The following is a 27,827-nucleotide window of genomic DNA, read 5'->3' on the forward strand; positions in this document are numbered from 1 at the left end:
CCTCGTACAACAACAACAGAGATCAATCAAAACAAATCTTCCGACAATGGAGGAATTTTCCGACAAGTGGCGACGAGTTTTGAAGCCAACCTCGTAAACGGTCACCAGTTGTCGAGAACAAATTTGACAGCGTAACAAAATCAAAACACAGTGATAAGAAAAGAAAAGATTGAATTTTGTATAATCTCGGTCAAAAAATAGAGTTCCGGCAATCCTGGACGGTAGTCCTCATCATACTTTAATTTATCTGATAACTAGCCCAGCAATGTTCCAAATTCTGAGGATCTAAAGTGCCAAAAAGACAAGTAAAAGGTGGGGCTTCAGGCAGGATCGTGCACATCCACGACGTAATTGGTGTTGATTCTTATTTGTTGTGTAAATAGTATAAAGTGAGAATAGTAAAAAAAACACTAGAAAATGGTAAATCTTGTACCAATATCTTCTATATGCGTTATTAAATGTGTCCGTTTCCCCGTTCGCTTGCAGAGTTACCAGGATGAGGAAGAACAGGTGGGATCGTTTCCGAAGGACTTCGGGTACGGGGACTTTGAGCACGAGAATGACGGAAATCGGGTGTCAGATGATAAGCCTCGCATTCTACTGATGGGGCTACGCCGTTCCGGCAAAAGCTCCATCCAGAAGGTGGTCTTCCACAAGATGTCCCCCAACGAGACACTCTTCCTCGAGTCGACGAACAAAATTGTGAAGGATGACATCAACAACAACAGCTTCGTGCAGTTTCAGATTTGGGACTTTCCGGGGCAAATTGATTTCTTCGATCCGACCTTCGATTCGGACATGATATTCGGTGGCTGTGGGGCACTGGTGTTCGTAATCGATGCTCAGGACGATTACGTAGAGGCCTTGACAAAGCTGAACCAGACCGTCACGAAGGCGCACAAGGTCAACCCGCGTATCAAGTTCGAGGTGTTCATTCACAAGGTGGACGGTGTGAGTGACGATTTTAAGATGGAATCCCAAAGGGATATACACTCGAGGGCAACGGACGACTTAATAGATGCAGGACTCGAAGGTGTTCATTTAAATTTTCATCTAACGTCAATCTATGATCATTCAATTTTTGAAGCGTTTTCGAAAGTAGTGCAAAAGTTGATACCCCAGCTAGCTGCACTTGAGAATCTGTTGAATCTGTTTATCCACAATTCCGGCATTGAAAAGGCGTTCCTGTTTGATGTGGTATCGAAAATCTACATCGCAACCGATGCGACTCCGGTAGACATGCAAAGTTACGAGCTATGTTGCGACATGATCGATGTGGTGATTGATCTTTCATGCATCTATGGGTAAGATGAAGAATAAGATTCCACTTACAGCACCATACGCAGTCAAACTGAGCTTTCTTTTTTCAATCACAGCTCTCGGGACAATCCAGATGTGCCTGCGTTCGACAACCAGAGCTCGAGCATTATAAAAATGAACAACAGTACGGTGCTGTACCTGAGGGAGGTGAACAAATTCTTAGCCTTGGTGTGCATTATCCGGGAGGAAAGTTTCTCCAGGCAGGGTGTGATCGATTACAACTTCCTCTGCTTCCGTGAAGCTATAACGCAAGTGTTTGAGCTTCGCTTTAAGCACCAGAAGCTGGAAGCTATCGAGCAAGACTCGGACAATTTGGAGGATCTACGAGATTTTGAACGGGGGGATGTTATATCGTCCATGAAGCGGTTCCAGGATTAATTCCGCCATCAACACTTTCGACATTTGACTTTGTTACAATCAAACTTGCGCGTTAAAGAAAAAAATGTTCAGGGAAATGTGCAAAATGAGCGTTTAGATGGACGTAGATGTCCAATAGATTGTGGGCGGAAGATTTTGTTTCGAAAATTTTAGTTTAAAAGCTTAGCTTTTGTTTTGAAAATGTTTATATCGAAATGAGCAAAAAGGTGAAACATATACCGTGTAATGAACGTGAAATGAAGCCTATCCCGTCATTCATCGAATAATAACCTATTGCAATGAAATGAGTTTACAGGCATACATATAGGACACACATTTTAGTAATCATTTCTCAGAAAGAAGTTCCACGTACCACAGCCTAGAAGGCAAGCTCATGTAATCTTACTAGTGTATTTATCATATTGATTTTTTCCTTATTTGTTTCTTTTTTCAGCAATCATACGGTTTCTTACAGTCAATGTAAATCTTAACGTGCCGTTCAGCTCTGGCACCGAAATAATGTTCATACTTATTTTTCCAATATTCACTTAATCTAATGCGGGCCAATGAGAAAACATGATTAATTATAGGAATGGAAGCAAACAAACAAACTAACAAACAAAGGTAAATGAATGAAGTACTACGTCTGGGAACGATCAAGTATAACGTTATGCAAAAGTTACCGATTTTGAGCGTTGTTTGGTAGGTTTCCTTCTTCGGTGAAACAAAAAGGACTTAGAATGCTCTGTGGAAAGCGCATTAACATACTAAACGCCATGCCATTTTTAGATGCCTTTCCGTTCACGACACGTCGACTGATTACCATTACCATTATCCTGTCGTGATGGCAGACGATTGACGATGGCTGCATTGCTATCTAGCGTTCTTTTCGTCTGTCCTCAGTCTGAGAGATCCGACGTGACTAGAATGGAAAGTTCATGGAAATCGACATGGCGCTTGCCACGTTAAACGGTATAATTGATTGCGCGCATTTGCCGAATGATTGTCCCAAAGATCCATACATACCCTTCATATTCTGACGGGTTAAAACGGATAACCCGAATGGAAAAATCGACATGCTATCTCGTTCTGCCTAACAATCAAACCTGCCAAAGCGAGAAAGCCGGTGGGTTTTTCGGGTCCGGGTAATCCGTTGAAGTTTCAAAATTAGGAGGATAGTTGGAAGTGGCTACGCTACAGTCTGTTTTTAATGTTGGATCAAATCTCTCGCACTGCGCGTTTTCGTTTCATTCAAATTTGAATTTGCCTTGGATAAGGATGACCTTTTCCATTTTTACTTTGATGGATTTGAACACCATGGAAAATGGTTCTTTTATAAAAAGAACCATTAACACGTTCGTGTATGCCTGGGGATGGTTAGTCAACCTCGTAGCACGAGATCAACATTTGATAAGACAAATCAGCAATTACTGCGTGTTGTTTATATTGAGTGGCGCTCTTATCGGTAATCGTAGTCTGGGAAACTGATTTGTGGAGGCATTGGGCTACGCACAAATTCAGAAAAACAACAAAAACTTGTTGATAAAAGCAACACATGGCTGACAGCGACAGAAATAAAACAAAACGTTACAATTTGGACAGTCAAACATTTGCGCATCGTCCACTTGCCACCATTCGTTAGCTGTATGTAGAGTAGTTTTTGTTTTGTTTTCCGCGGTTTTGTATAACTGTATGAAATGCTCACTCATCATCCCTGAGAACGGGCGATTCAACGCTTCAAAAGCTAAACAACGTGTCCAAAATGTTGTTTTGTTAACTTCCATTTTTTCCAAAAAACTGAAGGAAAAAACACGTACACCAGACGCAGGATCGCCAGCGCCTGGTCAACAACAATGGCCACATAGCAGATAAAGACATTGTTGCTTGTTGGGTTAAGTTGCAATGTGTGTCTGTTTTACTGTCCGCTGCTACACTAATACGCAATATCAGCTGTTGCTCTACTATACTTGAGGCACTTGTGTATGTGTATTAAGGATGGTTCCAGCCTAATAAACATCTCCTATTTCCGGATATTCTGCACTCCCATTTCCCGTTATAAGTGAACTCCAGAAGTTTGCAATATTTGAAACGACAGTGGGCACACGTTATTTTTCTCCGCTTATTCACACACACTTATCTGGATGAAGAAGACGTCCCATCCAACGTAAGATTGCGCTTGGCGCATATGCACAAAAGCCGTGCAATAAACCAAAAGTCTAAATAGCAAAACAGATAGAAAATTGTAGCTGTAGAAAAGCAAACGAAAGGCAGTTTGATTCTCAGTCAGCAAATCCCTCTAGTTAGGTGTTCGTCGGTGTAATTGCTTGATGGTGTTTGAGCCAATTTTCATTGAATGCTCCACTGGCTAAGGTGCTGCAGACCTAAGTGTACAGGGCAAGAATCTCCTCTATGGCGTTCTTGGAACCAAACACGAGCGCAACGATACCAAAAACGAAGACGACTACGTTCTTCCACACGATCCAGTTACCGGGTCCGAACCCTTCCTCCCAGTACGTGACCATCTCGATGACAATTGGGATCAGTAAGCCCAGGATCGAGAAGCAGAATGCACCGATGAGACCAATAAACGGACTGATGGTCGGGACAGCGACGGCTAGCAGGACGGCAGCAGTGACGAGGATAGTGCGCATAACGTACTCAACCAGCCTCGGTCGCTTGGTGAAGCGATCCTTGATGGCAACCCAGCCAATATCAAGGCACACGTAGAACTGCAGTCCAAACGTGCAGTACACTGCCAAGGCAATCAGGATTTTTACTGCTTGGGCGGGACTGAAAGAAATATGAACGTAATTCACTTGTTAATCACCATCCATTCGCATACAGCAGGCATTGAAACTCACATTTCATCGATTGGCAAATTGAGCGTAATGCTTCCTTCCGCCGCATCACCATACTTAACGTAACCGAGGAAACCGAGCAGGATGTAGATCAGCGTAACACCAGCCATACCCTGGTTTAGCACGCCGCAAATACCGATAAAGTTCTGAGGCGTTTTCATCTGATTTTCCAGCGGCATCACCACACCGATAGCCTCCATAGCAAAGATGACAATGGCAAAGAATGCGGGCCATTGCATAATGGGTAGGAATAGGGGACGCGATTCGACCGATGGCATATCGGTGACGAGATAGTAGAACGTAATGCCCAATCCAACGCCCATAAACACGTTAGCGACCATGGAGACCGGTGCGAGGTACTTTAGATTCGGTACCCACGACAGTAGGATCAGCGGGACAAGCAGCAACGCAATCATGACGCGCAGATTCAACGGACTGCCGTAGTAATACTCGATCACCTGCTGGAAGTTGGTTGCAATGATGACGGTATAGACGGCGCAGGTGCCGAAATACGTTATGAACAATCCGTATCGGATACAATAAGACGTAGGCATGCCAAACCGACGGCCCCATTCCGGTCCATTCTCGAACGCAACCTCGGCAATCTCGGAGAAGCTCATCGCTGTTCGATGGGTGCGACGGTACAGTGTGTGCCCACACTTCACCAGTACGTAGGCGCAGTGCGTGCAGATGAAAGCAGTGAACACGGTAGCCAAGATACCTCCCACAAGACCAGCATAGCTGAACGCGACCGGCATCGCCAGGATACCCGTACCGAGCGAAGCCTTCAACAAATGAGTTAATGTTTCGCCATCACTGTATGAATGAAGAAATCAAAGTCCGACGTTCAGAAAGAGCGCAAAGCCAAATGACCAACAGAATATCTGCATTACTCACGTTGTTGGGTGTTCCAGTTTCCGTTCTTTAAACGGATCGAACTGCATTGTACCATTTGCCTCGACATCAGATTTGGCGGGTGTAAACTTGTACCTTTAGAGAGGAAAATGACAAACCGTAATTTATTTGAAATAAACACTGCTAAGCTAGATACTGATCGTTTAGTATGTGATCGAGCAATCCTCCGGAGTTTGCGTGATTGGAAACCCTGCGAGACACATCTTGTTGCATCGTTGCATCAGCCGAGTTACCCAAATGAAAATGAGGCAGTTTTCCGCCATTTACCCTCAGAATTCAACGATATTCACCTTATATCCATGTCCATTTTCTCCTCATTATTATTATTATTGTTATTTGATGACGCCATCTTAATGCGGTTAGCTGCAGAACCCTGGCGTGGGGGATAGAATTATGTTCCAATTGCAACGAATCTGTCTCTGCTCTGCACGTGGCACGCACAATTTTGTTTTTAAAACCTTGGACACGGATGTCAAAATCGTACTACTGGCTTTAAACTACATACAAAACACTAAACAGATGTGACCTTTGCCACAAACAAATGGACACTTTTTAAATAAACCAAACTCTCCACTAGACATACAGGTACCCCAACCGTCTTGGGGGAGCCGTGGAGGTCTTGGTCTTGGTTTTGGTGGAATAACTCAAAGCCCTCCTTCTCGGTGGACGACCGTTAGCGTACTGACCACAGCAAAGGCTTTTGGTCCTGATCGTGGGCTCTGTTGGTCGTCCGCGGCAAGACGTTTCGTTGCTTCAGCGAAAATTAAACCATTCTCCCTTCTACAATTCCCCGCTGCTGCTCACCTTCCAGTGGCCAGTGCTGGACCTTAGGGGGTTGCATTGTGGGCATGTTGTCTCCATAGACTGGTACATGGCAAGATAACATTTTTTGCCTCTGCCCTGTTGCTTCTTTTTGTAAGTTTTCACTGCACAGAGCAGAGCATCATAACGAAGGTAGAAGAAGAATGTCGGGAGGATAATTTTTGGCTACGGCTCGCAGGAACAGCCCATCTCGAAACCACAGGGAATGACAGAGACGACATGACATGTGCCAGTGATGTTTTTCGAACATTTCTGTGTTAACTATCAGTGTACGCACAGGTTTACCTCTTCGGAGCTGTTATTAACTACCAAGTACGTTGCCTCCCCTTGGTCCACCGTTTTGTCCTTCGGCTGCATTTTTCCTTGATGCACAGTTGAAAACTTTAAACCCACCCCGAACGGATGGCCTGAAATACGAACAATGCAAACCCTCCCTTGCCAGGAAATTGCAGCAAAACATGACGGGCCACACATTGGGGACTTCAACTTAGCATGGTCCGCAGAGAAGAAAGAAGAAAAAAATCGCCCTCTACTGCAAGCGACACATCGCATCGATTGCTGCATGCCTCCACAATACTACCCTTCCCTACATTGGTGGTTACATTTTCCTCGGTCGCGTATACGTTACTTGCTTTCCTACTTTCGCGACGCGATGAAAACGCCTCTGTCCTCAGGCGAATTACTCTACCCTGCAGGAGCAAGGTGTGCGGTAGGGCAAAGCGTAGGGAGGAGCGAAGCTGAGGTAGGTTTTTCTTTTTGCGTATGCAAAACAGCGCCAGCAGCAAAAGCAGTGTGCCCGTGCATCGTTTACCCTGCTCGTATTATTGGCATGTATTTGTGATGAGTTTGTTTTGCAAGGTTCTTGATGCATCAATGCATCGCTGCTATGCTCGGTGTACGTAATGCATGCTATTATAATTGATCGTTCGAATAGCGCGAACGCGTGAAAATCAAATTGAGAGCTTATGAAAAAAACAAAACCCAAAATAGAAATAATTAATGCTGAGTTTAGGAATGAATGACTCAGGCACTTGTACGAGTGGCTAAGGTTATATAGCTACGGGAAGGTTCGTTTTCTGTGTCGCATTAAACTCGATTGTTTTGAGTGACATTTTACTACCAAACAGGATCTGTAAGCAGATTCCTGTTATTCTATAAGGTCTGGCACAATGGATAGAAGTTTCAAAAAGGTTAGTTCACATCGCTGCAAGTCACTACACCGAAATATCACTTTGCACGCGGTATTCGCAGTTCCCTTTTTCGATTTTCATCCCTTTTTCTCGCCTATTCGTGCTCTTCAGTCTCCCGCAAGTATTAACGGTTGGCAAAAGTTGATTTTAGGCCGGGAATTAATTTATTCCACCAGAATACCTCAGCTAAAGTTTCCCCGGCTGCGATCCACCAATAACAGCGTAGAAGATGATGAGTTATTCCTTCTGCACACCCTCTTTTCATATCATCGCACACCAAAAGTGCATGTGCGTGTCCACCCAACGCGTTCCACCACTCCCGCGCTCTCCACTCTCCAGTCGATATCCGGTTCGAAATATCGATTTGTTCATTATCGAATTTTTCCTTCACATGGAAGGAGCGGTACGGGTACGAAAATTACCCACAAGAAAATGCAGCAAAACGTTGAGAAATCCAAGAAGACAACCGAGGGTCTCACAGGGAAGTTGAAATCACGATGTGGCGAATGAAGTTTTTCTTGTGCCGGACGGTGGTGGTGGTTTCACCAATTGCAATGGCATCGAATTGGCAGCGCAAAGAGGTACACAGAAGGTACCTCGGTTAACCGCAATAAGGATCCCGGGTCAGAGCGCATTGGTATGTCCGTTTCGAGGAGATTTATTTTTCTGTTCTTTTTCGGGTCCGTCTTCTTTTCTTTACGCCAAAATGCCAGACGATAACATAAAAAAACTCCATTTCGTGGACACAAAAATGCATGTAAAATCACTAAATGCTCTCGAGAGTTAGTGCAGGATTCAGAGGATTATGAAGAAACGGGCGAAACTTCCCGCAGCGCATTGGAAAACGCAAAACTGTCCGTTCGGTTCCTGTACAGTCTGCTATCAAGGGTGCATCGAAAAGTGTCCAGACAAGTAGCACCATAAAAACATCGATCAGGATTCCGGCAATTAATTCTCATTAGACCATTTATGGCATTCAACACAGGGTACCGTTGACCTCCAGTAGCAAATTGCTTACGGTGTCGGTGTTGTAATGAACGATCGTTCTTTGGGCGTGTGGCACGACGACACATGAATCGAACCGATTTTGCAACAAAGTTAAAATTTTAGCTGCACAACCTTAATCGCCCATCGCCCTCACTAAACTGGGAAGGAGGGCTCAAATTATTTATTTAAAAATAAAAGCCCATCTCCATTGTGATAAAGAAGCGCGTCGTAAATTTAGTTGATTTATACTACCCTGCAGTGAAAGTGGTTTACGCAATCCTGTGTATTCCCCTGCAGGAACTCAATGTATCGTACAAAAATCGCTTGATAAATTATCATCGCATGATTGCAAAATATTTAAAGAACCCTTTTCCATTCCGCTCTGGACACCATTTCGCGAGGAGTTGAGGATCGCTTTAAAGGCTCTATTCGTTTCAACCAAAAATGGCACACAGCATGCATACGGACACCTGTTGCGCCTGTTGGTTATGTAGTGAACATCTTCGGTATTTTACACATTTTGTGCTACACGTTGCACGAGCACGTATCGCATTCTCAGTCAGCGTTTGTGTTAGCAATTATGGCACCCTTGACCAAATTCCCCACTTGAAGTTCGCGAGATATCACTCATCAAACAGTGTTTGCTGGAGGTCCTCACGATGGACGTGCATTGATACTATTGTATCATATCCCTTCACCCGGTTGTCCAACTTACACAGTGGCTCCGTTTTTTCCATCCTGAGGCAGGAATGTTTCCATTTCCTGCGGAGGTGGTCCCGTGTATTCCTGCGTCAAGAAGCAGTAAAAGAAGGGGAGATTAGATTAGTGCTCTAAGCTCGCTTTAAGAAGAGAATCTCTCGATGCACGGACACTTACGTTCACCATTTTGACGTCACTGTTTCCACTGCGGTTGGTTGTAAATCCCAGGGTTTGGTATAGCTTTTGTGTTGTTTGTGAAGTGTTAGATTAGTGCTGCAAATAGGAAAGAAATGAAAAAAAACAACATTAATAAAACTCGTAAGGGGTTAGCTACTAGTTTTTTTTTAAATTGAATGCTACACTCCATTTCCATCGTGCTTTACTGGTGCACTAACCATCAATTGATGTCAAATAAATGTTAACACTATTTCTATGGTTCCCTTTTGTTGTCAGGGCTTAATCGATCGTCTTTAATAACTAGAACGCCTTTACTAACTGAAAGCTTGGCTAACGACACAGCCCTTGGGATCAGATTGTCGTCTATCTATCGCGTACTTTCACAGTCGGGGAGGGCAATAGTAATGGTGTAATTGGAAAGTAAGCAATAATTGGATGTCTCCGCGTTCGATAGGATGTTGAACGCGCCACATCAATTGGACAAAATTATGCCAACTGTCGGCAACCGCTAAAGCGGGTATAGAATGATTACTGATCAATTTAAGTACGATCGCGCGCAAGTAGAGGAAGAGAAATTGAGGACAAAGAAGCGAGGATAGATATCTAATTCCCAAAACCAACAGAAGAAAACTTCGTGGAGGCTCGTCTTGTGCTTGATATGGCCTTGTCCCACCCAAAACAACCCATCAAACTTCACGCGGGCTCCAATTGTTGGTCGCTGATAGCGTGATGAATATTTATACCCCTTGTTACGGCGGCACGCAGCGAAACAATCACGGCCAAATCGATTTGCCCTAACAAAATTTGGAAACCGTTTCGGCGAAGCATTTCATTTCGATAGCGTGCGACATTCTAACGATGACGTCTATAACGAACAAAATGCACTTTAGCTTGGTGTAATACAATGAAATGTACTTGCGTAAAACACCAATATTCTGGGTTCTACGCAAATGTATGACAACGAATCATTTGCTACTATTTATAAACTAGGGACACACCTTCACAATTTTTCATTTCAGGTGCAAACAGATGTAGACAGACGTGTTCTGGTCTATTTCATGATTGCTCTGTAGGATTAGTTTTTACTCTAGCAACAGCTTGCGAACTTCTCCTGCCTTAGTACAATGACTCGAGCAACTGTGATTAGGTTAGGTAGCGGTTCAAGTGCGGTCTTGGTGGAGATGGTTGGTTGACACATCCCGGCGCATATCGAACACAGCACAGATAAGCATTCAGTGACGACGTTTGCAACGAAATTCGTCAATCATGTTCGACTGGGTTTTCTTTTTTTTCCGTTCGGACCTTGAAATGGTTTTCCATACCCATGGCCACCATTGACGTCAGCACCAGCTCGAATCGCCCGAAACTAGGATGGACACGGACAGTTTGGCTGAAGGAGGAATGCTTTTCTTGTAATTGTTGATTGTCAAAATGGTTCTATTTTTAATGCTCCTTAACCAGTGGATGGAAAGGGAAGAAGTTCTATCCACAGAAGGTGAATGAAAGCGAAAACGAACACAAAACCCGGATGGAGATTTTTAACGCTTGGTGTTTATAAGAGAATACCTTTTGGGAACCAAGGCACCGGCATAATAGTTTTTGACCTAGAGGCCTAAATCGAATGTTAAAGGTTCAATCGGTTATCGGTTGGAGGTCAGAGCTTTGATGTGATCGCGTGCAGCTGATAAGCTATCCAGGCGGTCACAAACATTGGAACGGCAATCGATAATGGTCGTCTCACTGCTTGCGGAATCGGCAATATAACGCGAACTCTACAAAAACACTCTGATTGTTTGTAGTGGCAATATGTGGGGATGAAAATATGTTGCTGTCTCTGCGCCCAGTTACATTTCTTATCGCACAACGAGGGCGCACTGAAACTCGAATCAACATAGATGAAGGCACAGGCATCGCGGATAGGTACAACCTCAGACCGACTTGCTGAGGGACCAAGCATTGTCCAAGAATCCAATTACTATAGCGTCCCGATACCGATTTTCCAAGCTTGCGGTTGTCAATCAGGTTCACCAACGAATACCTGATAGCATCGTATCTTATCTTTTGCTGGTCTGAATATGCAATTGCGCCGTCCGGACACAAAGATGACAAGCTTCACTAACGATACGATACTTAGCGTGATGTCTTCGTACATTGTTATCTTGTTTTTGGACGTACGTGAAAAGATTGCATTGATTTGCAGTGTTTTTTTTTTTAAATCATTACACTATCTATACTTCCGGATAGCCGTATTCGAGTGGGACAGATTTTTTGTAACCAATCACTTGGCTCTCAGCTGACTGATCAACCCGAGTCACACTCCCAGGCTTATCGGTTCTCCTAGCAACGTGGCAGGTATAGACACACTTCACACAGTTCAACAGTTCATTTGCGCAATGTAATTTTGAAAACATTGCTTCACCACCGAAAACTGACCAACATACTTCCGGGTGCCGTTACTGGCAGAGCAAGCCGATCACGTTGCAACTCTACTTTAATCAACCTTCCTCGGCATTGACAAGCGCCACCTGCTATTTATTTTCTTTTTGTTCTGCGGACTTTGGAAAGCGGCACAATATGCGTCCATGGTCTACACCGAACTGTTGATTATTTTGTTAATCTTCTGTGTTTTGCAAACACGAGTGTGGGAGCTTGTTGATTTTTACGTTCTACGTCCACTGTACTGTATCGACACAAGTTGTGAAAGCTTTTGACACCAGAGCTTGTTCACTTTTTATTTTTAAGCGGTCATTTAGACATTCTGTTTTGCTATAAATGTCAAACAAGTTGCTTGTTTTGCACATTAAACGAGACAAAAAAAATGCAATTGGAATGTTCGACGTCAGACATCCGTTCATAGATCGGGGCTTCATTTAATGGGGGAATATTTACGAGAGGCTCCGTCACTTAATTATATGCCCGATGGTAGTAGATGAACGACGATCATTATGAATTTTTCCATGGATTTCTAAAAAAAAAGGAAACATAAACTAACGATACAGCCAATGTGACATGCTTCTCTTCCACATCGATCTAACAGTGTTCAGACTTGTTGAATGTCTGCCTACCTAGCAAAAACGCACATTAGATAACTCATTCTCTGGAAGGTCATCCGATTTGTGGACAACGTTTATATGTTCATTGTTAAGTCCTAAATTGTCGTTATTATTTCTCGATTTAAGCCACGTGGTCAACTTAAATCCAACAGAGTAATAGTTTTCTGATGCAATATTAGGCATACCCAACAAAACCTTGTTCTTTAATGTGTTTGTAAAATTCACTGGAACGCTGCAACACGTGCAAGAAACACGATTCCGACACCGCACCAGACCAATACCCAATTGCCAAGCCTACTGTGGTGCTGTGGTCCTCCAGTAAACAAGCATAGCTCGCACAAATTTTCTACCGATGTTGAAACCTAAAACAATCGTGGAATGGTCATATCACTCGATTAGCACATGGGAGAGCCTTATAACGGCCAAAACCCTAACGTATTTTTTCCGACGTAGCAAAAATTATTAACCGAGCCCGAAAAACTTGAAACTCCGAGGGTTCACCCCAGCCAAATGTGTGCTGACAGAATGAAACTTTCAGACGCGTGGAGAGTTAGTCCACGATGTAGGGAAGAGCCACGCATAAGAACACCAGAACCGTTGATTTCTGAGAAACTGGTTATAACAGGCAAACCCGCTCTCGAAGTTTGTTTCCCGCAGGCATCGACCGACGATGTTCTACCCTTCTGTAGAAGAGCCTCTTGGTAAACACAGATGGCGACCAGATGAGGCAACAAGTTTCGCAACCCGGACTGGGCCGTGAGGATGGAGCAAATAGGCCGAGAATCAGTGGGTCTGCACAATCGGCCAGAAGACAATTTCTGTGCCAAGGCCGACCGGAACATCACGGGTTGAAAGGGAAGCATGCGAAAAAGGCTCTTATGCCAGGCGTTAAAATTGTCGAGCATGCTGTAAATGGTGTTAGCATTTTACATACAGTACGTTTCGCACCTTCATCCTACGTCTTAACGGTTTCTTTTACATAATTCCGACAATTGAGATATCGCTCGGAAGGATTTTCTGTGGAACCTAATAATTCTCTCTGATCCAAATGTCTTCAATCGTCATTTGTATCATTCTCCGATCAACTATGTTGTTTTTTGGAGTTTGGATAGTGTGCAGAATCATCACAGCCATCGTTATCAGATATCCGCAGTAATAATTGTTGTAACGCGCAATGTACTCAAAATTCTGGCTAATTTGTTACTTAATAACGGCCAGCAAGCGACAACCTCTCGTGAACAATCAGATAAAGACCCTAAGTCTTATTAGGGACCGTCTACTATACCATACGGCGGCCGTACGGGAGGGATGTTACGGCTACCTTCTAGGGGTTGATTGGTTCAAAGTTTCATTTGCTAGTTACCAAATCCGGAGCCCGATGGTTTGTCCATCAGCGGATTGTATTAAAGGCATTAGGGTAACGTGGCTGTATGTAACCTGATGCGTCAGAACAATTGAGCACATATTTCCTGTGCAGAAGCAAAACGTAATGAGACGGAACGTGCACCGTCGTGCAAACAAAACTGCACAACCGGATTTAGAAGCGAGAACCGTCGGAGCGAGCACAAGCATAGTGGGGCAGACGGGAAAGTGATGAAGAATATTCGATTTCAAAGCCACGTGCTTCGTTGCTAATGCGTTGTCGTGGAGCACTAATGCCTTTCCTCTGCTACGTCAACTCTTCAACAAGCTGCACACCACTCCACTAGACCGATGAAAGTTCTACTAAAGTGCTGCTCATTGCCACCATCACAAGAACACTTAACTTTCACCAATAAATCGCAAGAGATTCCTCTATTGCTTCCACACAACACAGGCACTCAGAACAAACACACCTCGCCTAAAGTACAATAAACTTAAATCTTAATTATTAATGCTGCTCTCAGCTTTCTATTAAAAGCTGCTGTTGCAATCAGTGCGCCGCCTACCGGGATTTGGAGGTGAAATTGGTGCTGCTTTTCACTTGCTACTGTGACCCACTTCTAACGAGACTGCTTCGATCGGCAGCAGACAAACGATAACTGAAAGCCTTAACTGATGCCGCTGCCGTGCTAGACTGTCGCGCTTCGAATACTGTTACTACTTATTACTACTACCAATACTGCACTACTCGTCATCCCTAATGGTTTACGTGTGGTTTTGCTCTTCCTATCGCTGTAACGAGCGCTTCGTTTGCCGACACGCCACACATTTCAAAGCTCTTGTAAAGCCTCTCTCGCTCTCGCTATTTCATTGATCGATACCACCAACACACACCAACAGTCCTTTGGCTACTGTGCTTCGAATGGTTTGGGTACTCTAAAGGGTAGTTTTTGGCGCACTCGAAGGGCTGCTTACCGCGTGGTGTCTTCGATGCTAGCCGAATGATGCAATACGATTAGTTTGAACTAATTTCAGGGCATCTATTACTATGTACGATTTTGGCAGACTGTTTTCTGTAGTGCTGTAATGCTTTACATTGAACCACCCCGGAGCAGTAGTATTTATATGACGATGCTACCAAAATATGCTCGCGTATACGTTATCTTGGGCAAACGCCACAACACCACCTCGCTGCGGTGCGGTCTAACCTTCGTTGCTATCAAAAGACCTAGACGTTATCGTATGTCTTATCGCCGTACACGCAATCAGCGATGACTTGAGACATTAGCTGCACATTTTATTTCACACTTTATCCGATCCGTTCTCCGTTCCGTTGTGCAACGTCATTGAAATTACGTAGGATAGCCGGGAATGGTGTGTCGTCATCTAATTCCAAAATAAAATGCAGCCCACGCTGATTGGCTACATGCTATTGATTGGCAGCCAAAGAGCAAGGGCAACAGCGTGAGCTAAAAATCAACATTTCAAGGCGTCCTGCATGCGTGTGCGATTTGTTTGCTTTTGAGTAATCCCCACTATTGAAAGGGGGTGGCTACTTCATCTCCTAGCCGCCGACTCCCCACTTGAAGATTGTGGGCCACAGACAAGCCGCTAAACAAATAAGCCGATTCTTCCACTTTGCAATGCAAAATATTAACTATCGATTCTGTGCATTCAAGGCACACTAATAATGTACCGGAGGGGACACATGCTTCGTTGGAATATGCAGTCGCCTCGTGAACTCCAAACGACGTCGACGAAAAAAAAACTGAGAAAGAAGTGTACACAGTTGGCTGTTACTGTCCACTGCACTATCCCACTGTGTAATGCAACGATGTTGGATGTCATTTTCGATCGACGGCTAGTTGCTATGGCGACAGGATAGCCGATGGTGCGATTTCTGGCGCGAAATGGTGCTATCGCCGTCCGCGTGACCAGATCGATATGGGATGCAGATGGGTTGTTTGGGCACGAAGTCACGGCGCTCGTTAAATACAGTTTAACTCACCGAACCGGACGGAATGGCTAACTTGGCGCGAAATCACTGAGGCACACAATGAATAAAATGGGAGAAAGGTCACGCCTAGGAAATAGAGCGCACCCTTTCCTTTGTAGTGAACGGAAGGCCTTTACCATCGCGAGCAGATGCTTTGCTTAACAATCGTATTAATACAATACAATGAGTTGTTTTTTTTATCGTTTTGTGAGATAAAAATCATTCCTTCCTCGTTTAAAAAACACTGAGGCAAGGGAAATTGGGTGTGATGGGTAGCAAAGTGTTTGTTTCCATTTGTCACGAGACAAACATAAAACTCTGTGCAAACAATACAAAGCAGTTGTCACCAAGACATTATTATTCTTTGCTGGTACACGTTTTACACAAACGTATTTCTGTTGCCTATTGATCAACCCCCAACGGTGGGGCCCGTCCTCTTCTGTGAGATGGCCGATAATTGATTCCACAAATTTGAACGCCTCGTGTAGCCAGAGCCGTCAACAATCTGTCCTATTGTAAAACGAGCCCGGATCGTTGGAAACTGTAACCTCCCAATGGGCATCCCCAAAGGGATAAACGCCTGTACCGCCTGCTTCATGTGAACATTCCAGAGTTTCACTTGCTTACCTCACTGCGATCTTGTTGAGTCGAAGATAAACAGACACAGGCGTTTATGTAGACGAAGGCACAGAATGATCGATTGCTGTGGATCGATCGTGTTTCTATCGTCTAACGGTCCGATTTCACCCCAACCGAATACTGGTTTTTAAGGTGACCGAGTTAGTGTTTTATACACTCGCAAAAAATCGCACACAAACCTTGAACCCCAGCAATAGCAGAAATCACGAATCTCTTTCACGGCGGCCGAAAGAAGTGGAGTTCCTTCCTTTCACTTGAACTGACGCAATGCGAAACTCCCAGTCCGGTGCCGCGCCGAACGATGAATGTGAACTTCATACAGTGGGAACAGAACTTTCTACCCCAGAATGAGAGAACCCTGAAATTTGCATTTTTTCTTCTTTTAGGAATTGGATACTGTAATCATAGCAAGCATAGAATGTTGGGCATAGGTATTGCTGCCTACTCTCCATGTCTAGACATCCACCCCTAGACCGAAATGCGTGCTCTTCGTATGCTCAATTCCAAGGAAAATCGCGAGCAAAAGAGTATTAGAAACTCTATGTTGTTCTCTGCCCTTCTCTTGCTCTCTTTCCCTGCATATTTACTACCAGCATTGTAACAGAGCTAGCTCTCTTGCTATTCAGGGTCCTCTACTTTTCAGTGAGGGTTTTCCTCTCTTTTCAACCGACTTATGAAGTTGAGCATGCTGCAATTTCTTCGCCAACACTGAATCATCATTGCATCAGGCTAATTTTCCACCGTTTGTAGCCAACACCTTACCACCTTTCAGCTGCATCCGCTCCAAACGTCGGTCATTCAACGAAAGGGAAACCTCCCTTTGAAATTTGCCAAGAATTCACAATGATTTGTCAGCTGAAACGAGTGCATGGTAACGATGATCCGATGATTTAAAGACCGTTTTTCATTTTAAGCCCGAATAAAGAATGAATTTTTAAACGCACTCATTATTCCCATCCCCAATAGTTGCTTTAACAAGAGATGCGTTTTGCGATGCGATTGCAGCGCACGAGGTCGAGCCAAAAATAAATCACTCGCGTATAGCAGCGTATAAGCAACCAGCAACACGAGCAAATCAAAACTCGGTCACTTTCGGATATTCAACGCGCGGTATCTTTTTGGCAATAGGAAAACAGTACGAAACACACTACTGTCGCAGAAGGAATCTGATCCGATCTAGCATAACCATTAGCCGACGCACGTGCGTTTACGACTGGTACGAGGAATGTTCCGACAGGTTCATCACCAGACATAAATGCGACGAGGCAAGCAAGGAAATGAGGACGATGAATGGACTTGCGTACTGACAAGAGTGGAAAGATCATTCTAAATGTAGATTCATCGTACAGATCGCAGCTGTGTGTACCCTTGGAACAAGCTGCACCCAGTTCACCCCGAAAACGGTGCGTGATCATTTCACGTCTCTACGCTTCGGTAAGCGAAAACTGTAAATTTACTACCTATGGCCCGATGATTCATAGGAAGCAAGCCATGCCAGCTTTCCGGTGATACCCCAAAATGCTTTCAGTTTCGCATTTCTTCTATGCTTTGTTTAGCCGCTCTGTTTTTTGCTGGTGATTGCAGAAGTTGCGCCTACAGTAAGAAAACATCATTCAAAAGGCACTCGCAAGCTTCTTCAGCGCCACGCGAATCTAATGATAGCGATGTGTTCAACCGAAACGTACTCTGCAAAGGCGTTCCAATCCCGAAAGAGTAGCGGTTTTCACCATCTTGAATCATGCCAGCTTCCCGACATAGAAGCAGTCGGCATGTGGGTATAATTGCTCTGCCGAGATTTGGTGGAAAATTGGTTTCATTCCATTTCGTTACTGATTCGTTCCTCGTTGCGATAACGGTTGCCAAACTGTTGGGAATATCCACACATTGTGGTGCCCCGTTCTCCATTGCCATTGACCATCATCTTTAACAGCAAAATAGATGGGAATGATAAATATGATCGACAATAATCTTCAAATGTTACTTCTCGTATCATAGTGAATTAAGATCTTGAACAAAATATGTGGCAATCACACGACGTAACGGCTCACATCAAGAACAACCTTCGAAGAGCACCACTTGGATAGTGCTCACGTAGTTCCGACGGAACGGCTTCCACTGGACTGCCTTGGTTTCCCTTTTATGCTTCCGGTACCTTTCATGTTCGATTGCGTCATACCGTGTGTCCAGTACATACGTCCGTAAGGCGGCTACTAGCATAGGACATAAACGCGTCTGGGAGAGTTTACCACCCACGCGACTTCCCTGGTTGAGTGGTAATCCGCGGAGGGCGAAACAACGAGCATAGGCTCCATTCGGACTGTATACACTCTACTTAGTATCGACCCGTTTGGTGGATTGGATTGGGTATGCTTTTCAATTCACTCCCAACACAACGCGTCCGAAACGAAACGATACTAGCAGGCGGCAAGTTCATTTCCACGATCCGACTTTTCGCGTGACTGTGGCGGCTTGAAATGAAAATGGAAGCCTTAAAAATTATATCTCATGAACCCGTAGCAAACGTGTTTGGTTTTGGAAGCTGTAGAACCGATTGATCGTGCTAATAATCACACACCATGGTAGGCGACACGCATTAGATAAAATTTACACCTGGATACAGGCGAGGTAGAAGATCTTCCGATAGAACTTGAAACAAACGGCATCCAGTAGACTTAGAAACTATTTTTATCATCGGTGCGTGTATCGTCAGCCTTTTTGGTACAGAAAAAAAACGTAGCACACTATTACGACTAGTTGTATTTTAAGTACAGGAAGCAAGTTCCGGCTTAATTCCAGAAATTACCTCTTTGCAAGGTAATCGATGATAACGAAGCATGCATGATAACAAATGCGTAAAGTTTCATTCAAAAGTAGTCAAGAACTGAAGAGTGGAAGCACGCAACGCAAGTTTTACGCATTTTCTTTCCTTTTTTCTACTGTCTCAATTTTTCAACACCATTTCTCTCCTTAGAATTTTCTCACTCACACTCTCATTAAAATCCCGCTCTCGCTCTCTTTATCTCTCGCGTGCCGTTTATCCTTTTCTAACTTGTCTCCTCGTTCCATCGGCCGTATGGTTTGCCTGTCTTTTCTACAAAACCGGTACCGGCAGACAACCACGTGGCGAGTACACACACACGTACACTAGAATACAAGAACAGGAACAAACGTAGGTAATCGGTACTTTAAGATTTCTGCTTTTGCATGTCTCGAAACACCCTTATCGTGTCGATTCGCTATTAATTATGCACACTTATGACGAGGTTATTCCGGCTTTAGGATCTTTAGAATAGAATACTGCTCTTACCTGTATCGAATGTTGGTAGAGGTAAGCACTGCGCCTTCTGTTAGATAGAACCACACGCACGGAAACTCCGAATACATCAATTTGCTCGATCTTCTTGCACCGTTGTGCACTGTCCAATTGCCAAAGATATTCACTAGCTTTTCACTGCGGCACTGTATCGCTGGGCCAGTATGTTTATACGAGGAAACCGTAAAGATCTAGTACGGTGTTTTCTCACGCGTTGAACAAGTTGGTCGGCAAGATGCCGAAAAAAAAAGTACAGGTACTACCCGACATACGCTTTGAGCGAGAGAGAGAAACACGATTTCGAAAAGAAACCGATGTTCGACAATGACAGTTCTTTGCTGTTTTGTTTTTCTGTGTCGTGATGGCTCCAATGCCAGATAAGTGGGTAACCTTCTATTAAAAAATGTTTAACTTTTTGGAAATTTTCAATATCGTGGACGTGAACGTCGTGTATACAGTAAATACGCGGTTCGAAGACTGTACATTTTGTTGCATGGGTATCGAACATCGATTTCGAAAAATGGCGGACGGAGAAAACGCTGATGTCAAATAGTTGAATGCTACCTCACCCAGCTGTTTACCCTTAAATACAAGTTGCCCGTTGCACGGTAAAGTTGAATTTGTCGGTGATACGTACTGAAGGAACAAGTTTATAGAATCTGTGAAATGATACAAGGATTTGTACACAGTAGGGGCAGATATTAGAGATGAACAAATGCAACAGTGTTGGAATAAGGCGTCCAGAGAAACCAGAAACAGTGGTAAGTTGTGATTGTTTTCTGACTGAATGCAGCCGCCAATTTACTTCATGTTCTATCTTCCTGGTACAGTTGTTGGCTACCACCAAATTTTTCTGAAGCGACTCGAAGCACACGCGACGTTTTTGGAAAATAACTATCCTGATGATAAAGATCGACGTAAGATGCAAAAAATTTTGCGGGATTTTTGGAATTTTTGCGGGATAATCTACCGGAACTGTTGGAGCGTATGCGACATATATGTGGCGTAGATACTGAAAACACTCTTTCGGACACTTCCGTTGCAACGAATAGTGACGAACCAGTCAGAGGTAGGACAATGCGGGAAATTTACGAAGAGATAACAATTCAGGAAATGCCCGCCGAAACGGCTCTGTAGAAACGCGGTGCGGACAGAAAGGTGCAATGCCGATGCAAGTTTGGATAATTTACAGCCGAATTTAAAAATGTTGGGCATGTTCGTAGCCACAACATTAAATCAGTTGCCGGTAGAGGAACAAATCATCGCCAGGGGGAAAATTTTTGACATTTTACAAAACGGAGAACTTTTGAATTAGTTTGTTTAGATTTATGTTTGATAAATTAGGTTTCTGTGCCATTTTTTACTTTCCCCGTCTAGTCTCTGTGCTATAGAGACCACTGGCCCTCTCTTTTTTTGATAAAAAGGCTTTAAATTACCATTGTAAGCTTTGGGCAAACGCATTTACGCCTTACCGAACGTGTTTGCATTTAACACGTCGAGTACTGAATAACGAGCTGCCGTTCACGGAGGATGCTTACTGTTTATTAATAATGATGCACAATATTTAGAAGGACACTGGTGATGCTACTTGATATATTCTTCGAGAATGGTTTCAGGAGCTTGCGGGGGCAGCATATCATAATATTTCGCGCATAGCAAAAACGAAACGACCAGTGTTACCAACATGCACAGCCAAAATAGGAACGAATGTCGAAAGCCTGATGGCATTGTTTCGCCGTCCACTCGATTAGCTTTCTTTCCTGATTTAGGCTTAGATTTCGGATCATCTCCGCTGCTGGCGTCACCCTGGGGAATGTGCTTTCGTTTACGTTTGGATTTTTCAGACTTTTGCTCATCAGTCGGTTTTTCCTCTTCGGTAGTAATTTTCATTTCCTCTTTCAGCTGCTCCTCCTGCAAGTGCTGTTTTGTCCCGCGCAGTTTTCGCTCCTTGACACGATCTTCCACGACGCGACGTTCGATCAGTTTCATGAATTCCACGGCACGCGTCGCTGCCGTTAGGCAGTCGTTGGTGTCGCTGCATGTTCCGATGAACTTTTTAAAGACGGGGTTAAGTGGATTTTCCTTCAAGTCGAGATACTTGAGATTCTTCAGGCGACCGAGCGTAAGCGGTAGCTTTGTAATTTGGTTCTTGTACAAATCTAAACGCCGTAAGTTGGTGAGCAGACCGAAATCATCACAGATCGACGTAATACGATTCTTCGACAGATCTATCTGAGTCAGTTGTGTGAGGTCGGTAAAATTACTCTGCAATACAGAGTGGCACATTTAGGTAGGTTAGGTTGCCAACATAGTTCGCTTTACTTGCCTCGATGATAGAGATACGATTGCTGGATAGATCCAAAACTGTAGCCCGTCGGAGTGGTTTCTAGAATCGACGGGAAGAATAAGCCGGTGCGGCGAATTAGTACAACGATTCGATAAAGATTTAGAAGCAGGTTTGCTTACTCTAGCGATACTTACGATTTCTTGAACCGGTACTTTGGAAATGTTCATCAAGCTTAGATCCAGCACGTTATCCACCAGTCGATCACGCACGTTAATCTTTTCTTCGTTTTCATGTTGTTGCATGGCCATTACTGTGCTGCAGGAAAGGATATTGCTCGGATGGTTAAACACTGCTTAGTTCCGGTGTGGTATGGTGATATCACAAACAACGTCCACACGCCCAAACTACAGAAACCGCAATCGAACGTGTGTAAAATAATTTACCACACGGAATGTATTGAAATGCGTGTTCTTTGTAGCCTGCAATCGCAATCGTTTTTAGGCAACAAACACTTGATAATATTTTTATTCAATTCAAGTTGACATGAGAAGCTGCGTTGGCATTTCTTCTGGATGCAAGATAAGGTGCGTATATAATACCTCATTGAATGATTCAGCCCAGCTTTTCCGTTGGCGCGAATTTGCGCAATTTATTTGTTTCTTATTTTGTACATGTCGATGGTACAAAAGTGTTCTAGTGAATACCACTCATTACACTTATAACTACAGCAAACAATTTTATTGTGGTGAAAATGGAGTGATGTATTTTTTTAAATTGATCATAAATATGATGCCTCACGCCCGGTTTGGCAAATTGTTACAATTGGGATGATATTGTTCACAACAAGTAGAACATGTATAAATAATTTTAACTAAAGCTTCGTCGTTATATATTCGGTGAGCCCATTTCCATTGCTTGTCGCACACGCCTTTTTGAGAAATTTCAAATCGTTACTTATCTTTAGAAAGTATGTAGGAATTTTTCCACGACCCTTGACGAAAATCTCACCACGATAGTCGCACTGATAGCCGTAGCTTTGGAGCACTTCCGCGCTTTCCTTCGTTACTTGAATACGACCTGGACGTCCGGTAGAATCCATCCGCGATGCCATGTTGACCGCATTTCCCCAGATATCATACAGAGGTTTACTAGAGCCTACGACCCCAGCCATCACCTTGCCATGGGATATGCCAACCCGCAGCAATCCCGGACTGGTTTGTTTGAAATTTTCATTACTAAAGTCTCGCAACACCCGCATCAACTCGAGAGCAAACTCGGCCATGACGATCGTGACGTTGTTGCTTTGCCGACTGGAATTGTTAGAATTGCTTCTAGTACTCGTACTAGCCTTGTGGGTCACCTCTAGTGAGGTGCGAGGATTGAGGCTACGCCTGCCGTTGGTCATTAGAGAGGTACGTGTCATGCCTGACACAGAACGATAGCCACTTAGAGACGAGGACGAATCACACCTGCCCGGATCGAGTCCACAGGCCGCCATATACGTCCATCCGGCGACCTTTATTTTCTCCACCTTCAGGTACCCATCGAAGTACTGCAGGTGTTCGTCAAAATCGCAAATTATCTCGTTCAATACCTTCAGCACACTTTTCTCATTCTCTACGGATATGTCGGTGTTCACCTCCATGTTCGTGATGGTCGCAAACATAACCGCCACATTTTCGTACTCCTCGTTGTAGAACTCATTTTTCAACTGTCGATTGATGTAGATTTCGGCCACATGCGTCGGCAAGATGTTTTCCACCAGGATCTTGTTCGTTTGCTTCGTTACTTCGGCTTCCTCCTTCTGTTTCAAGAGCTGTTGTTTCCAACTAATGAGATACACAGTTAGGCATAACAATTTTTGCAAAACTATCTAGCACACTTTTTTCGAAAACACTCACTTGTAATCCGTCCTTGCAATGTACTCCGATTGCCGATCGATCCAGTGAAATATTATGACAATGAACAGAATTAGCATCAGGTGGGAGACTTTTGGATCGAGACCAGGATTCATGCTGGCGCTGCTGTCAAAGTAGTAATACAGCTCATCAAAGATCGCCCAACAGTAGCAGAAGAATATCAGCAGACCCACGCCAGCCTTCAGTAGAAAGTGTATCCTGAGAAATAGAAAAGCCATCCCGATCGCCAACGTAAGGCACTGCGTGACGGACTAGAAATGGAGATTAGATTGAGCTGGAATTTCATCATAAGTTCTGTCAGCATTTTATGGCAATTCACACCACTTACCCATGGATTTGTGCAGAAATTTTTACCCAACGACTCGAACGGTGCTCGGGTTTCTTGGAACAGGTTCGTTAGATTGTCTGCATCGATCGGGGGCTGCTCGGTTGTTGTCGTTTGGTCCAGCAGATCGTAACTACACTCTATCAAATACATCAACGAACACACCACCAGTAATGCGATCGTAATCAGATAGATCACCGTGCGTATAACGTAGTTACTCATGATATTGTTGGAGAAATCGTAAAATATTCGCATTACCCTCGACTGGGGCTTTCGAACACGCAGCAAATCGTCGATCGAGTACGGCGTGTAGACGTCCCAGACCTTCTTGAACCAGGTGACGGGAATGAATGCAAGCAGAAGTGCTCCAGATAACCCATTTAGCACCCAAAAGTACATGCCCGACGCTTCGTTTAAGATCTGTATTAGCAGTATGCACACGAACACGATGAAACTCATCAGCACGCTGTACTTGAGCATAAGATCCGGCTCCCGAAGGTACGACAGCTCCCAGCGTTTGTTTTCGAAGCACATAAAAAATGGGGACATATTGTCGAGACGGTTGGTGTCTTCTTCGCTGCAACGTGGCCCATTCTCCGTAGATCTGGGCGTTACGGTGTGCGAAGGTTCTTGGATGTAGGTTTTGTAAGACGAGAACAACTTGTTGAACCTGTGGAAGACAGCAATCAAACGGATTAGAAAGGACACACCAAATGTCATCTCAGCGGTTCTTTGAACTGACTGAAATCTTCCAATCGGCATTCGCTCCAATTCGTAGGCCATTTCGACATTGGTCAGCTTCATGATCTCGCGGAACTGTTCCATTGAGTTTTGCATAAAATTTCTCGTCACCAAATTGCGTTCTTTTTTAATGGTTTTTCTCTTCACGCCACTCGACATGCGACTGCTGGGGCCAGGCTCTTGAACGGTAAAAAACTACCATAGTAATGAGTGAGCGATCTTCGGGCCTGCTTCGCTTCTACGCACCGAACCATCATCATAACCCGGCTGGGGAACGATCAGAAACGTCTGTATATTGTGCTTCACGAGGATAGGATCCTCCTTTGCCTGTGGTGTCCCTTCTTCGAAGATGTACTCACCATCGAGCAGCTCCAAAGTTTGCATTGTAACGTGGACTTTGCTGTGAAGGAAATATTGGAAACATTACACTCAAGCTAAGATGTGCCTCATCATCTCTGTTACCCTGCCTCCCCGGTTGATTCCATCTTGTTGGCAATAATAACATCCTTCGACCAGATATCATACTGCCACTTACACGCCCCAATTACACCGGATATGATGCTTCCGCTGTGGATACCGATGCGCATATCGATGTTCAGATCCCGCGACATACGCACATCCCGTATGTCCTTGATCATGCGCAGGCCCAAGTTGACGCAACTTTTGGCGTGATATTTGTTACGTACCGGTACACCCGACACGCAGTAGTAACAATCGCCAAGGAATTTAATCCGCAGCACGTTAAACTCCTTCGAAGCTTCGTCGAACTTTACAAACAGCTCATGCAATACGTCCACCAGGGTGCGTACGGGCAGTTGTGTTGTCATGTGCGTGTAGTTGACCACATCGGCGTACAGAATGGTAACGTTGGTATGCTTCTGTACATACAGTTTGCTACGAATAAAGCAATTGTGAGGATGGCGTATGAATTCGATCTTTGTATCGATACTTACTTTATAGAACGCCATTGTGTGCCCGTTCGGAAGAAGCTGCAGTTGAGAAATGGAAGAAGGATAAAGACATCGTTAAGAAACAAACTACGAACCCCCTAGGGTAATTTTACTTTTGCGTATTGATCGTTTGGTTGGCGTTGTGTTGATCATTGCGCATCTTTTCTATCATCGCACGAATGTCCTTCTCCATTAGCTCGGCCGTATGTTCCGGAAGAATACTAAGCAGTAGCTCTTTCTGTAAAGAAGCGAAAGCGCATGAGTTCACTATTGCGAGTGGCGTATTGGGTCGCATATCTAGTCGCACCTCTTGGTTGCGGGCAAACTTCAATAGTAAGTTACCCTCGACAAGCTCACGGCGATCGAGAAACGTCCGTCTAATGGCCACTTCGTTGATGAGCCGAAAGTACAACCCAAACAGATTCAGACAGATGAAGTAGATCAGCTCAGTGATCACCTTGAGTGCCGTATCGTTCTCCAGTCGATAGGTGATCAACGTCATCACGATCAGATAGCACAGAGACGTTGCACTGCCCAGTATGATGCCGTGGATGTTTTCGCTGAGTGGAAGGAATATGTAGATCGCCAGAATAGTATGGCTGGCATAGGAAGGTCGAAGCGGTGGATTGATGAAGGTGACAACCGCGTGGTACAGAGGAATGGTCAGATCGGTAATTATCATCGTAATAACGGCGATGCTGGAGGAAACGTACGGCACCCAAGGGTAAGCCTTCACGAGACCTTCTTTGAAGGCGGCAAACAGTGAAATCCATACAATTAGAATCCCGAACAGGTAGCATATCAGATCAGGATGAATAGCTGCCGTTGGATGCTACAATGATTGAACAGGGAGTGATAGTTAGTTGAAAATGTTTAATCCATCCCCCTGCGTTGACGGATGAATCGGACCGTACACCAATATAAACAGCATGATTCAGTAAAACAGCCGATGCAGGGCGCGTCTAGCGGTAGCGCACTGTTCTTTATCGCGATACGATTCGGACACAACATCATCAACATCGTCACCCGCGTGCGGCCGACACCGATATCGTGCGCTTCCGAAGTAAGCAACACAACAATGCATCGTGGTGCGTTATCACCATCAATTAAAATTATTGTCATCTTCGCATAAACGCTCTCTAGATAGGAGAGGCGGGTCTGGTTTTGTTGGGTCTTATTTTCGACATCGAACGCCGCTCCGTTGGGGACAGGATCCTTGGCCAGTGCAAAGTCAGAAGCGCCCTATTTTGGCGAACGGATAATTGATGGGAGATGAATTGATTCCGCCTGACAGCAGTCCGTTCATCAGTAACTTGACTAGCGCATCTGACGAAACCTGAATGGATGAATGACGGGGCGCCACAAAAACTCGCCATTGGAATTGAAAGACATTGTGTACTCACCGGCTTACCGGTCACGATGACGATCACATGCGAGATACTGACGAACGTTTGAAGCACCACAAATATCGACAGATAGCTTCGTTGAACCCGTTCCATATATTTAAGGTAGAAGGTTTCCAATCCCAGATTGACACATTCGCGCTGTAATTGTGCGTGATAAGGTGAAGCCGATTGAAAGTCTACCGAGTGACAGAGTCCTATATGCTTACCCTCAGAAATCCTAGTTCCCACTTCTTGAGCGCAATATAATCGCCCTCGGTATCGTGGGACTGATCGGCGTTGCTATCCGGGCGACAGATGTCACATTCTTCCGGTGCATAAACGCCCGCTTCGGGATTCACCTCACCCATCATCGTCGTGTCCGTCCACTCAATCTACGGTCCTTAAACACTTTTGCTTGTTGATCTTCCCTATTACATCTCTTCAACTCAGTTAGCACTACGGCCACACACACTTCCGCGGGCACTAAACCGATATTGTACCTTGTTTGTTTGTACTGATATTTCCCGTTCTT

At 44.4% G+C, this 27,827-nt stretch overlaps 4 protein-coding genes across 7 annotated transcripts; 1 reads left to right on the plus strand and 3 right to left on the minus strand.

Moving 5' to 3' along the window:
* The first annotated feature begins 72 nt into the window (after nucleotides 1–72).
* Nucleotides 73–2,076, plus strand: LOC128300341 (ras-related GTP-binding protein C). 2 transcript variants are annotated; one of them, XM_053036365.1, is made up of 4 exons: nucleotides 73–131; nucleotides 259–420; nucleotides 487–1,304; nucleotides 1,377–2,076. In XM_053036365.1, the coding sequence occupies exons 2-4, from the start codon at nucleotides 418–420 to the stop codon at nucleotides 1,696–1,698; spliced, it is 1,143 nt and encodes a 380-aa protein (XP_052892325.1). In that variant the 5' UTR covers nucleotides 73–131; nucleotides 259–417; the 3' UTR covers nucleotides 1,699–2,076. The 2 variants fall into 2 exon arrangements, with proteins under 2 accessions (XP_052892325.1, XP_052892324.1); XM_053036364.1 differs by having other exon boundaries at nucleotides 80–420.
* LOC128300340 (proton-coupled amino acid transporter-like protein pathetic) lies at nucleotides 2,070–19,896 on the minus strand. Of its 3 annotated transcripts, none has more exons than XM_053036362.1 (6): nucleotides 19,683–19,896; nucleotides 9,326–9,421; nucleotides 9,165–9,235; nucleotides 5,433–5,525; nucleotides 4,539–5,351; nucleotides 2,070–4,467 (listed from the first exon to the last, which is right to left on the minus strand). In XM_053036362.1, exons 2-6 carry the CDS (start codon nucleotides 9,332–9,334, stop codon nucleotides 4,059–4,061), a joined length of 1,395 nt encoding a protein of 464 aa, XP_052892322.1. In that variant the 5' UTR covers nucleotides 9,335–9,421; nucleotides 19,683–19,896; the 3' UTR covers nucleotides 2,070–4,058. The 3 variants fall into 3 exon arrangements, with proteins under 3 accessions (XP_052892322.1, XP_052892323.1, XP_052892321.1); XM_053036363.1 differs by lacking the exon at nucleotides 19,683–19,896 and adding an exon at nucleotides 16,364–16,533; XM_053036361.1 differs by lacking the exon at nucleotides 19,683–19,896 and adding an exon at nucleotides 14,307–14,440.
* A 1,296-nt stretch (nucleotides 19,897–21,192) lies between these two features.
* LOC128301324 (leucine-rich repeat-containing protein 59-like) lies at nucleotides 21,193–22,496 on the minus strand. The gene is made up of 3 exons (XM_053037739.1): nucleotides 22,170–22,496; nucleotides 22,015–22,074; nucleotides 21,193–21,953 (listed from the first exon to the last, which is right to left on the minus strand). Exons 1-3 carry the CDS (start codon nucleotides 22,281–22,283, stop codon nucleotides 21,273–21,275), a joined length of 855 nt encoding a protein of 284 aa, XP_052893699.1. The 5' UTR covers nucleotides 22,284–22,496; the 3' UTR covers nucleotides 21,193–21,272.
* A 233-nt stretch (nucleotides 22,497–22,729) lies between these two features.
* LOC128301323 (adenylyl cyclase X E) lies at nucleotides 22,730–27,666 on the minus strand. Its single transcript, XM_053037737.1, has 11 exons — nucleotides 27,523–27,666; nucleotides 27,314–27,454; nucleotides 26,218–26,742; nucleotides 26,024–26,148; nucleotides 25,914–25,949; nucleotides 25,423–25,854; nucleotides 25,207–25,360; nucleotides 24,962–25,155; nucleotides 24,223–24,889; nucleotides 23,877–24,145; nucleotides 22,730–23,804 (listed from the first exon to the last, which is right to left on the minus strand). Exons 1-11 carry the CDS (start codon nucleotides 27,664–27,666, stop codon nucleotides 22,847–22,849), a joined length of 3,645 nt encoding a protein of 1,214 aa, XP_052893697.1. The 3' UTR covers nucleotides 22,730–22,846.
* Nucleotides 27,667–27,827: the final 161 nt, after the last annotated feature.

Source organism: Anopheles moucheti, chromosome 3 (genome assembly GCF_943734755.1).
Source record: "Anopheles moucheti chromosome 3, idAnoMoucSN_F20_07, whole genome shotgun sequence".
NCBI lineage: Eukaryota > Metazoa > Arthropoda > Insecta > Diptera > Culicidae > Anopheles > Anopheles moucheti.